Genomic DNA, 12,313 nt, shown 5'->3' on the forward strand with positions numbered 1-12,313 from the left:
TGTAATTCATTCAAATGAACATGGGTTTATGGAAAATAGACCCTGTCAAATTAACTTAATATCTTTTTTGATGAGATTACAAGCTTGGTTGATAAACCAAATTGGAGAATTTCTGCTGGACAGGCTCTAAAAGAATATTTCCATTCAGTGTTGGTACAACTCCTGGAAAAGGCTATGATACTTCACAGGTGCATGGCAAGCACCACATCAAATACTGAATCAAGGTTTAACAGACAGCAATAACAAAGGATGAATTTCCCACAAAAGGTGACATCCCACCATGTTGCTCTTTTTTACTCTCAAGTATTCCCTTCCTGCATGTCTTCCCCATCTTCAGCTTTATAGACTACCAAAGCTAAAAGTAATATTTGCGTTAGATTTCCAAACAGCCTCACTGGGGGTGGGAGGAAAAGACTGATGACTTGCATCCTCTCCTCATCCTTGCCAAAAACCTTGGAAAAACCATGCTGTATACACCCAGATTTCAGGCTAGCATCTGAAAGGCAGGACTTTTGTTTTGTGTTCTTAACAGCAGTTCCAGATGACCTCTGCATGTACGTTCTCTACTATGTTTAAATTCCTGACCTGTGTAATCAGCTTGTTTACATTTGGAAAATTACCCACTACCCTGATCATTTGCAAGGCTCTTACAAAAAAACACCCTCTGCCAACTGGGGATGGGGAAGTTGGCCCCCACAGCACCTGCAGGGACTTCTCCCATGTAGGGTTTACTGCCAGTAATAAAACCCCACAATGTAAGTCCACATCTTGGTAGGCTGAAATAAATATCTAATATCCTTATGATAAATTGTCAGAATCCACCTTTTGGTCATATCACTTAACAGCACTTCCCTCCCAAGCAGGTAGGTGCATAATAATAAGGAATGGCAGAGAACGTACATTTAACTTGCTTTCTTTGATAAGCAGCGACTCCTGTCACAAATCTGTCAGCATGATGTGACACCTCTGTCATCCCTTACATACTTGCTCGTGAACTGAGGCACTTTTAGACCACCCTTTTTTAATCGACCTTCTGTGGAAACAAATGCTTTGCTTAACCCCTTCTGGACCATGTATTTAGCTCAAAATGACTATCATTATTATTTATAATTCATATTACAATAGCATCTAGAGGCCCCAACCAATGTGCTTGCTACTGTACAAAGTAAGGCTAATCTCTATGGAGTGTGGACAGTCCTTTTGCTCTGGGTTTGTACAGATCCTAGCACAACAAGGTCCTGGTTTATGGCTATGGCTCCTATGCACTATGACAATACAAATAATAACAGTGAAAGACGGAGTCCTGAAGAGCTCACAGTCTACATAGACAAGCCACACAAAAAGTGGAAGTAGAAAGAGAGAAGTGATGTAGGGTCACACAGCAGGTCAGTGGCAAAGCCAAGAAGAGAATCCAGTTCTCCCGAGTCCCAGTCCAGTACCCTAGATCATGCTGACTGTATATTTCCTCAAACAATGAGCTCCTTCTCCCTACCACCAAAAACATCCCGCTGGCCAAGAATCTCTCTCTCTCATGTTCCCAAGTTCCTTACACGATCCGTAAGTGACTCTAAAGGAAGTTTCTGCTTTTTCAATGTATTAGAGACCTCACTTGGATACTATTTTAAACCAATTAACTACAGAGATCTCCCTGCTTAGAAAAGATTACATCACTTCAAGAATACTTTTCGTCCCACTCATTTTGTAGGTGAATAATCCCTGGATGTGAAATTGAGTTGACATTACTCAAGGCAGGTAGAAAGGAGGAGAGTAGAGCCCAGGGCGTTCCTAGAGGGGATAATGGAGCAGCATGAGGGGGGAGCATGGCCAGGGAGAAAGGGGAATACCGTGCAGGGCAGGCAGTCAGCCTGTGATCCACAGCTCAACCACGGGTTAAGGAGTGCTACAGCAAGAACCAGGGGGGTGGGAACAATACATGAGGTCATAAAGCGGGATGAGAGGGGAACACGGCTGGCTGAGCAAATCTGGAGAGGATGGCCTGTGTGAACGGGGAGAGCCAGGGAGATGGGAAAAGTGGGGCCCCTCCGTTAGCAAACTAAGGAGGTTCCCTGTTAGCTCCGATCACTGATAAAGATGACAGCTGTTAGAGTTGAAAGTGCATCAACTATGCCAGCCTGTTGTGTCCACCCAGGCACAGAATCGATCGAGTCTGCACCAGTTCAGGCTATCCCAGTTCTTATCTATACAGTTTTTGAGTAAGGTAAATGGATTGATGCTACCTTTCCAGAAAATTGAGTGTGGTCCTTTTGCATGTGGGCACAAGGGCCTCTTCAAATTCTTGAAAGGGGGAAAAAAAAATCAGACTAATTTTTCTAACTGCCCAAAGCTGACAGTGCTCAGAAAGCAAGATGGGACTCAGTCTTCTAGCAATGACTTAATGTTCAATAAGTACTTTAAAATTACGGGACAAATCCTTTCTTACTAGCCCCAGTTGCCAATTGCCCAGGGAATCCTGCTTCAGGCTGCAGAGCAGGCTCCACACCCCCTCACACTGACCTCACAGAGCTGGGGAGGAAAAGGAGAATCTGCATCCCAATGGATTCTCTGCCTCCACTGGTCCTCCTGCCTGGCCTTCCCCTTCGGTGCTAATGCATAGGGGACCCTCCTGGGGCTGAGCTCTCTGGAGGGATTATGCACCCACTCGATTCCTCTGTGACACACATCAGTGAAGACTGGACTGAAGCCAAGATAGCTGAAAAAAAAAATGGCTCCTGCTGGCTTGGTGATGGGTCTGAGATGTCCACATATCAAAAGGTGTGTTGTTAATATTTCTGTGGGCTCTGCATTATGACTGTAAAGAGCAACGACAAAAAGACTTTGAATAGTGCAGATCTGCAGCCATGTATTTATTTATTTTTGACAGTACAGACTGTCCATTGGTTCCTTTTTAGGCTGCCATTACTCAGTAGGAATAGTCCATATTACATGTTTGTATCTTGCATTATTGTCCTGTTACAATACGAAACTCAAACTGGACAGGATATTACATTTGTCTCTGCCCTTTAAAACAAAATGCTGAACAAGTGTAAACAGCCTGCCAGGCATCAACCTTTAATATAGTGTAATCTCAGAGCTATAAAGCTTCTCCGTAAAAGAGCAGAGTTATAAAGGAAACGCTGACAGATCTTTTATATCTGTAGCACACCATTGCTTTGTATTGCAGTTGCTTAAGTGCATTAAGTTTATATTAAGTTTGAGGTTTGAAAACTAAGCTCTTTTTAGGTATTAACAGATGCCAAAACACGTTAGATCCTTCTACCAACATTTCAAATGTGACTTGCCCCGACTCCATTCAGCTGGGTCCGTTTCTTTGGAACTTGGCAAATAAATAAATAACCAACCTTCCTCTGAGACTAAGCATGGAGTTTTGAGAGGCCAAAAGGAGGTTACTTAATGAAATTAACACAGGAAGGAGGGGGGCGGCTGAAAATAGGGCTGGAAATGGGACGCTGGCAAAGCTGACTGTAAACCCTGTCTCACTACCTCCATAGTATTTAGCGAAGAAAGTTAACATCCACCAATAAAACAAAACTAACAGTGTTTACCAACCCTCATTCCCTATTGCCGTTGATCTAATCACAACCAATGCATTTCCAATACCGTAATGCAGAGCAATGGTGATATCTTAAAAATACCCACAAACATGTTAAAATAGTTACTCTATGAATATTTTTTGACCAACCATCATGGCTCTCTCCATTTTTAGTGAAAACTTAGATTAGCACTGACATTTGCAGACTTAATCTCCAAATGCTTAATAACTGGTTTCTCCAGTCAGAGCTGCTCACATAGAATCAGTCAGTAAGCAAACAAACCTTTACCAACACTTTCTCTTCAAGACACAGAGCCAAATTCCCTGCTGATATCAACGTGGGGCTGCTGTTCTGAAGTCAATGGAGCTGTGCCGGCACTGTATCAGCAGTGACTATGCCACACAGTTTCTGCAAAACTAGTCTGGGAGTGCATGGGGATGGGGGGGCGTGTAAAATCTGTGCCAGATCTACACCTGGTATAGACTACTTCCCCAGCTGCCCTGGCTCAGTTGTGCTAGCCAGTGGCAATGTGGGGGTATAAGAGGGAGTAGCTACTTCATGGAAGCTCTTCCCGCCACCCATGCAGTGAAGGTAGCTCACCAAAGGAAGTAAGAGGGCAGTTTACTCCACCTCTCTCCCCTGCATGGTTGTGTAAAGTGGTTCACTATTGAGCCCTAATGAATTAAGCTTCACAGCAGCCCTGTGAGATGGTAATAATCTTTACCTATTCTCGACAGCTAAATTAAGGTACAAAGAGGCTAAGCCTGGGAATTTCAAAGCAGCCTAAGGGAATTAGGCAAACAACTCCCATCAAATTTCAGTGGGATTTGGGTATCTGACTCCCTTGGACTCCTTTGGAAAAAAAACAACAACTGAGCCTGAATAGATTGGCCAGGGTCAAAGAGTGCTTGGAACAGAACCCGAGCCTCGACGTCCAGCCCCTTGCTTTAACACTCCCTTCTCAGCACAAAGAACCATGTTCAAACAGACACAACTTTAATCTTATAGCAATAAGTCCTTAAGTTAAAATGCTGACCTAAAAAAAAAGGGGGGGGGGGAGCGGGGTGCAGTCCTAGTGCAGCAGAGTTCTCTCAAAACAAAGGGCTGCCGAGAAGTCAAGAAAGCTAGCCGAAAGGAACAACGCCATCGATAGGTCCATCAGTGGCTATTAGCCAAGGCAGTCAGGGACACAACCCCATGCTCTGAATGTCCCTAAACCTCAGACTGCCAGAAGCTGGGACTGGACGACAGGGGATGGATCACTCGATAAATTGCCCTGTTCTGTTCATTCCCTCTAAAGCACCCAGCATTGGCCACTGTCGGAAAACAGAATGGACCACTGTGTCTGACCTAGTATGGCCGTTCTTAGATTCTTAACTCATTTTTATTCATTTATCTGTTCATGAAACCACCACCGTGGTAAGTTTTCTTCTGGGTAAAACCAAACATGCACAGCGATTTAACATAAGCATGAAAACCCCCTCTGCTGCCACTAGTGTTCCACACCCCATCCCCCACTATGTGAACCTATTTGCTTTCAGCTTCACAGGAAAAGAAGAAAAAACATCCTTGTTGAAAGAGGAAATTATTTAAGCAAAGTTGTTTAGATAAAAGAATGATTAACAAGGCATATAATGAGGTATAAAAACTCCTGTTTTAAACATGCTGATTTCATCTCGATTGCTACTGAGGCCTGGGAAGGAAAGTTAAGGTGCATCAGAACCTATTTTACGATCTTTCCAAACAGAGACTTTTGAGATGGAAGTAATAAAAAGTGCAGCCAAATAGCTTTCAAATATATATCACCACTGTTTCACTGTGTCACCAATACCCACATTCAGTTCTCCTTTCGTTTCCTTTTGTCCTCCCAAGATATTATATATGTGGCCTTTTACCTGAGACCATATCTCTTACTAAAAAAATAAACGGGACTTTGCTCTGCTTTGACACAGCCTTAATCTACTTCATTTGTTATAGATATTGCAACAAAACATACACAAGGGTCTTGAAATGTAGTCTGTGATGAAAAAGAGATGGAGACACCCATTTTTTAGAAAACACTACAGCATACAATAGTAATGGTCCAAACACAGCAGGAACGCTCTGATAAGCCGGAATGTTGGGGACTGGTGCTAGAGAACGTAGCAACATTTTTATAAGGAAATGAAAAGCATCTACAAAAAAGTTTTGCTACGCATATAAAATACACTCTTTCCCTGTTGCCAAGTTGCTCTTAATTGGTCAACTTTTAAAATTTCCCATTTTCCTCTGTTCTTAAAATGTGTTCTCTCCACAGTTGCCAGATAGGGATTTTATTTAATTATATGTGTGAGGCAGAGAGACTTTTCCATATTCATACAGCAAAACACACATTTTGGCAATCAACGGGCATTCAATAATAAATGCATGAAGGGTTAAACAGACAATCCTGCAAGCACATGTTGAGCTTGTGAGTCCTGAGTTTGGAAAGGGCACATCAGTAACATTTTAAGGTGGCTCGTTTTCTGCTGTCCCCTTTCTGTGACTGTAACCCCCACTGTTATTAGTTCAACAAGTGGGTTCAGGAGACAAAAGACCCACATGTGTTTCCATCTAGCATAACCATCTGCACACATTCAGCATCTGTCACACCTGACACCTTAAGAGCTAAGATGCCATAAGCAAAGTTAATGAGAATGATTCAAGGTCTCATGACTGTCAGGACGTTTACACTGCAACATAAGCCCGGGCTGAGACTCAGGCTTGAGCCCAAACCCCCATTTCCATCTACACACAAATCTCTCAGGTTAGGGTCTATTGCTTTGCAGTTTAGAGGCAGCCCTCTCGACTTGGGAGTCCACCAAAAGTATCCCACAGTCCCATGGGCCAACTTCCTCTCTAACCACAATCCTTATAAAGACAAGTTTCAGAGTAGCAGCCGTGTTAGTCTGTATTCGCAAAAAGAAAAGGAATACTAGTGGCACCTCAGAGACTAAAAAATTTATTTGAGCATAAGTTTCCATGAGCTACAGCTCACTTCATCGGATCTATTCCATTTCCACTGAATGCATCTGACGAAGTGAGCTGTAGCTCACGAAAGCTTATGCTCAAATAAATTGGTTAGTCTCTAAGGTGCCACAAGTACTCCTTTCCCCTTGGTACAGTACAGCAGCTCGGTCAGTCAGCATTTAACACTTCCATTGGCTTCCGAACACCAGGTTACACACACACCAGGAGAGAGCCTTCTGTGCCAGCAGTAGAGACTGACCAGAAGTCGTCTTTCGTGAAGCAAGCAGCTTCATGGTCACAGGAGCACAGCCAGATTTTGGTAAATCTCTGGTGCAAGGCCAGAAAAAACAATGGACTTCAGTAAGAGGACCAGGAATGACCACTCATACCAGCAAATAGCGAAGAAACTAGGAATGATGCAAATTTACTGGATCAATGACCAGTGCAGGGAGCGGATTAAGCATCTCAAGATTGAGTACAGAAAAAAAGAGAGACCAGAACCACACCTCAGGCAACCCATCATCACACCCATTTTATGAGGAGTTTGATTGGGTGCTGTGCTGAGCATGGAGTCAATGGTGGTGTAGGATGACCTGGTCAGCCGGGATGGTGCTCTACTGGCCCCAGAACCCAGCATGGGGCCTGAAGGAAGCCAGCAGCAGGTGCCGAGTGAAGACAGTGAAGTGACCTGTTGCATTCAGCAGCCCTTTGCTGTCACAGGTCCATTCAGGGAGACATAGCTCACCCTCGGGCACCACAAAGACACAGCAAGCTACAGTAATGCAGACAGCACTGATGACTATGGAATCCAAACAGATATGCAGACACCTCCAGAGGGATTTCAATCTGCCAAAGCACATTCAACCACCATTCTACACCTGCTGAGAGTGTAATTAAAAACTGTCTTCTGTCAGGGCCTCGGAAATCAGGACACAGTTTCATGAGCCCAGACAAAAGGAGGTATTCAGGGTCCTCCAAACCAATGGTGGGGACAGTAATTCAATTTATGACAATATCATTTGGTAGGAATAGTGTCCCAGCCTATCCGTGAATGTAGACTCCCAACCGGCAAAAAACCCTGGCATCATGAACTTTTTCATTGCACCCCGCTAACATTCATAAATTGACCTCTGTTATCCACAAAAGCCTACATCTTTGTGGTTTATGTACTCATGTACAACTTGAGGATGGCAAACTAAGGGCACAAGACTCACAAAGTTCCAGAAGTGTACCTTTCTTCATGCGGGGGCTCTGGACTATCTGCTGGTCATCCCAGGTCTGCAGGACAATGGGATCCCACCAATTTGTGCTGGTGGCCATGCTTCGGAAGTGGCTGTACCAAGTGTCATATGCAGCAACAACTAGTTTGAGTCCGCCAGGACTGTGTCCTCCTCCTTCTCCATCATAAGGTCTGTGAGGTGCCTTCGGTGGGTCAGAAAACACTGCTGAACCATGCATCCGCATCTCACGGAAGCTCTGTCAATTTCCTGACACAGGAGTGAGTGAAAGTGCAAGCAAGAGAAGTTCATCAAAAGATGCCTCCTTCATGTTGCTGGGTCCCGTAGCTAGGAGCGCAAAGACCAAAATGACTGCTTGGCAGGATGTGTTGGCGGGCTGTTCAAACTTCCTGCAATGTGCAGGATGGACAGTCACGTTTTCCCACAATGCATCACAGTCAAAGGGCTAGAGCAGCCACATTTCAAGAGGGTGCTAGGGATTCTGGGATGTGGTTGGATTGACTCGGGTCTGCGTGCTGCAGCGTGGACATCAGAGATCGAGGTTCGAACTCGGGTTAGAAAATTCTTAAAGTACGGTTAACAATCAATCAACGTAGACACTCAAGCCCTTGGTTCTTGAACCCCGGGTCTGCTGATTCGAGTCCCACTAACCTGGGGCTTACACTACTGTGTAGACATACCCTCACTGTCATGCTAAATAAGGAATCAGTATCAAAATTAAAATAAAACCCGCAAAGAAATATTGCCAAAGCAAATGCATGGCTAAAATTCCTTGCAACTTACCAGAAAGCTAGGTGTACGTGCTGTAACATGGGTTTGTTTATGGAACAGCAAAGCTTGGATCAGCACTAAGGACTTTTATTGTTCTCTCTGAGTGGTTTAAGAACAGGTGTCTGATTTATCTATTTATTGTAAAGTAATCCATAAATAGAACATGACCTCAAAGAAAAGCATGACCTAGATGTGGGAGAAATTCAGGCTCTCCAGACTAGCATCTCATGTTACTCTTGCTTTGAGCCAGCCCTGAAAAAGTAGAAGTTGGGCTGCTGATCTAAAAGTCAAGCACACGCACAATAGCAGAAACTTGCCATAGAGAAACAGCCCAAAGAGAATTCATCAATTTGAATTTTAAAATAAATAATTTACTGGAATGCCAAATACTTACTTTTAAATGTACTTACGTAGTTCGTTCAATTACTGTCCCAGAGGTTCCCTACGTACACAAGATAGGACTTTTCTAATTACTGGAAATGTGCTATTAACTACATGCAAGCTTGTTCTCTCTAAGTATAGACAATCGGGGCCTAAGGGTGGTTGGACCTGGTAGAAGAGACACAGAATGTGTCTAACCGATAGCTAGAGCTTTTGTTCCCTCTCAGACCTGCACAGGAACCAGTCACAACTGCACTTACTGGGCTGTCCTGAGAACAGAGACTGCTTACTTCGAGAACATTCTGGGGCACAAGCCACAACCTAAAGAGCTACAGTAGAGGTGCGGCAAGGACCCCAACCCCCATGCTCCGCAAGGGCCAGCAGAAATGCAGAGAAGATCATGTGGCACTCTCTTAAGAAATAGTGCATCAGCTGTGCTTGGACTGTGTACCCAGGAACCCAGGGAAGCATTCTGCCTTCCCACACAGCCCCTGGGGTGGTGTGACTCCACTCAGACCCCAACACAGGCCAGTATGCTACTAGGCATTACCTGTCCTTGAACGTATTTAATGATGGGATTTTCGCAAGTGCACAGTGCCTGCCGAACTCTGCTCCCACTGAAGTCAGCGGGAGTTTTGCCACTGATCACAATGGGAGGAGAGTTGCACCAATGCTAAGCCCTTTTGAAAATCCCACCCTAAAAGTAGTGAAGATCAAAACACCATAGTTCAGAATCTGGTGAACTCCCCACAGTGAAAAATATCTACACTTAACCTGTCTAGAGTAGGTCTGCCTTCTCATAACATGCCCTTCTTCTAAACACGGCCTCAAGTTTATCAAACTTTAAAATGGTTATAATACGTATCTATCGCTCAGGGTTCCTGTGAAACTTGACTGGTCAATTGTGTGACTGATTAATGAGAAGCAGCATGAAGATTGAGGAATCTGAAGAAGAGGACCAAGGGGATCTTGGCAACATGAAAACCTCTCATTCCCTTTACCACCAGGTAAAAGAATTCTTATTTCCCATCTGGCGGGGAAACTGAACCACAACAGAATGGTGTGTCTGCAAATATGCCCATTTTACTGTACCTTGCTTCGTGGCGTTGACTTCGGTGCCTCTCTTTCTAAAGCTCTTGTCAGACTGATAGGCAGGGACTGCTCACAACTGGCCTAATATAAGGAGACCCCAAAAATAAACAGACAATAAAAATACTTAAAAATAAACATGCACACACACACAAATAACTTTCTATTTACTCAGATCACTCAGCATTACTGCCAAGCACCTGCCTGCTTATATATACACACACAACAGGGCACCAAGCAAAGGCAAAGCTCCCTCATGATTTCAAATGACAAAAATTTGGTGGTTCTCTTTAAAGAAGGTACCCGAGAAATAGAGATGGAAGGAGGCAGGAAAAGATTTGCCACCTGATTCAATAATAGTTGAGATCTGCTGTACCTTAAGTACTCTATTTTAGCCTCACAACAGAATATTTCAATGCAGTCTATCACTTCACAGTGGCGTTCTATGTAAAAAAAACATGGTGCAGGGAAATTTTACATCCTTGGTGCACATGCAGATCTGTGTATGTCTTTAGGATTATATTAAGGGCTCGTTAAACTAGCTCCCCCAGGGACGTAAGTATACCCGCAACTCATACTTCGGTTTAAGTTGTGTCTACATGGAGGGAGGGAGCATAGCTATGAGGGTTAGGGATGTGATTTTCAATTCCCTAATTAATAAAGCTATGCCAACAAGCAGCATAGACCTGACATTAGCAACACCACTATCTATTGCTTTATAATTTTGCAAGTGCTTCAGCTAAATTCAACTAAATGAACTCTTATGTATTAATAACATGAAAACAATAACTCTGTTTTACGTAAGTACAGGGTGTAGTACAGTGGGATCCTGGTTTATTAATAGGGCTCCCACGTGCTAAAGTAATACAAATAATTAAGTATTATTGATAATAAATAATAATAATACTTAAAGCTCCTGAGTCAAGAGCATTCGAAAGAGATGCCAAAATTATACATGTGATTATTTGAGGATCATCTGATCTTTCCCATTCCTACTTGACTTATACATAGACTAAACATAATAGCATTCCTTTCCCCCCCCTTGGCATTAAACACACTGCTGTAGGTGAAGCATTTGGAGGCTTGTAAACTTTCCCTTACACATTTCATACTGCTCATTTCCTGTCAGCTCTCATCTTAAAATGTCACCCTAGCTAATCACTTTTTGCTCCTATTATAAATATGCCCATCTGCTCATTGGTGGATAACACTGAAGTACAATAGTCACTAAACAAGGAAACATTACCCAGAAAGCCAAAGAAAGATATTCACAGGTGCTTTTCTCCACACTGCTCTCTTATTTGAATCTGCTATCATAAACGCTGATTGCTCTGTAGGCCAGGTGAGAGAGACCGGTTGTTGTCTTGTCCAAATATGGTAATACAGAAAGAAAAGAAGCCTGCAAGGTTCATCAGGGCTACTATAGCCTTAAGGTGGGATTTTCAAACAGGATCAATTCCCACGGACTTCAATGGGAGAAGAGTTAGGCCAATGCGGAGCCCTTTAGAAAACTCTGGCCTTTGTACAATGTTAGAATGGCACGGAAAAATATTAAACTGGACATAATTAGAAGGAAGCTGTTCAGAACTTCAAAAGCTTCCCAGGGGAAGACACACATTTGGGACTACAGCATGGGTCCTTCTTTTCCTGACCAGTGGAGGGACAACTTGTTCGTGTTTGTTACATATATAATGTCCAGTATCTCAGCAGAGATGAGTGAAGGGGAAGATCAGTTGACTAAAATTAGGGAGGAAGTGAGGGACTTCACCACCAGCCACCCAAGGGGACAGTTTTGGGAAACTCTTTCTGGCCATTGTCATAGAAGTGCTTAGGCTGTTTTACATACTTGTGAGAAGAGGGCTGAGGAAAGGGAGGGAGACTATTATTTTAAAAATTGCTGTGTGCAGGATGTTTTCTGTCCAGTAACCTCAGGGTGGGGTTTGCAAAAGTACAAAGTGGAAATGGAGTTTTACCACTGACTTCCATGGGAGCAAAGTTAGACCAACACTAACTACTTTTGAACCTCCACCTTCATTGTTCTACCTGGAGATAACATGCTTGATTCTGCAAGGGGCTGAGCCCTCTGGCCTGATCCAATTAAGTATTTAAGCATGTGGCTAAGATTGCAGTCAATGGGATCACTCATACTCTTAAAGTAAGGCACATCCTTAAGTATTTTGCCTCACTGGACTGGGCCCAGAGTGCTCAGCACCTTGAGGATCAGGCCCCAAACGATTTCATTTCCAAACACAATTGCACTGGATAGTTCTCTCACAAAAATCTAACTAAGCATTC

General features: G+C 43.5%; 1 protein-coding gene across 2 annotated transcripts in view; it reads right to left on the reverse strand.

Annotated features, from left to right (window-relative positions):
- Nucleotides 1-12,313, reverse strand: part of FAM13A (family with sequence similarity 13 member A) — a 183,976-nt gene that overhangs the window by 132,940 nt on the left and 38,723 nt on the right. For both annotated transcript variants that reach the window (XM_073340684.2, XM_073340682.1), the window contains exon 6: nt 10,022-10,102. In XM_073340684.2, coding sequence (XP_073196785.1) covers nt 10,022-10,102 — 81 coding nt within the window. The remainder of the gene's footprint in view (nt 1-10,021; nt 10,103-12,313) is intronic.

This window comes from Lepidochelys kempii, chromosome 4 (genome assembly GCF_965140285.1).
Source record: "Lepidochelys kempii isolate rLepKem1 chromosome 4, rLepKem1.hap1, whole genome shotgun sequence".
Taxonomy (NCBI): Eukaryota; Metazoa; Chordata; order Testudines; family Cheloniidae; genus Lepidochelys; species Lepidochelys kempii.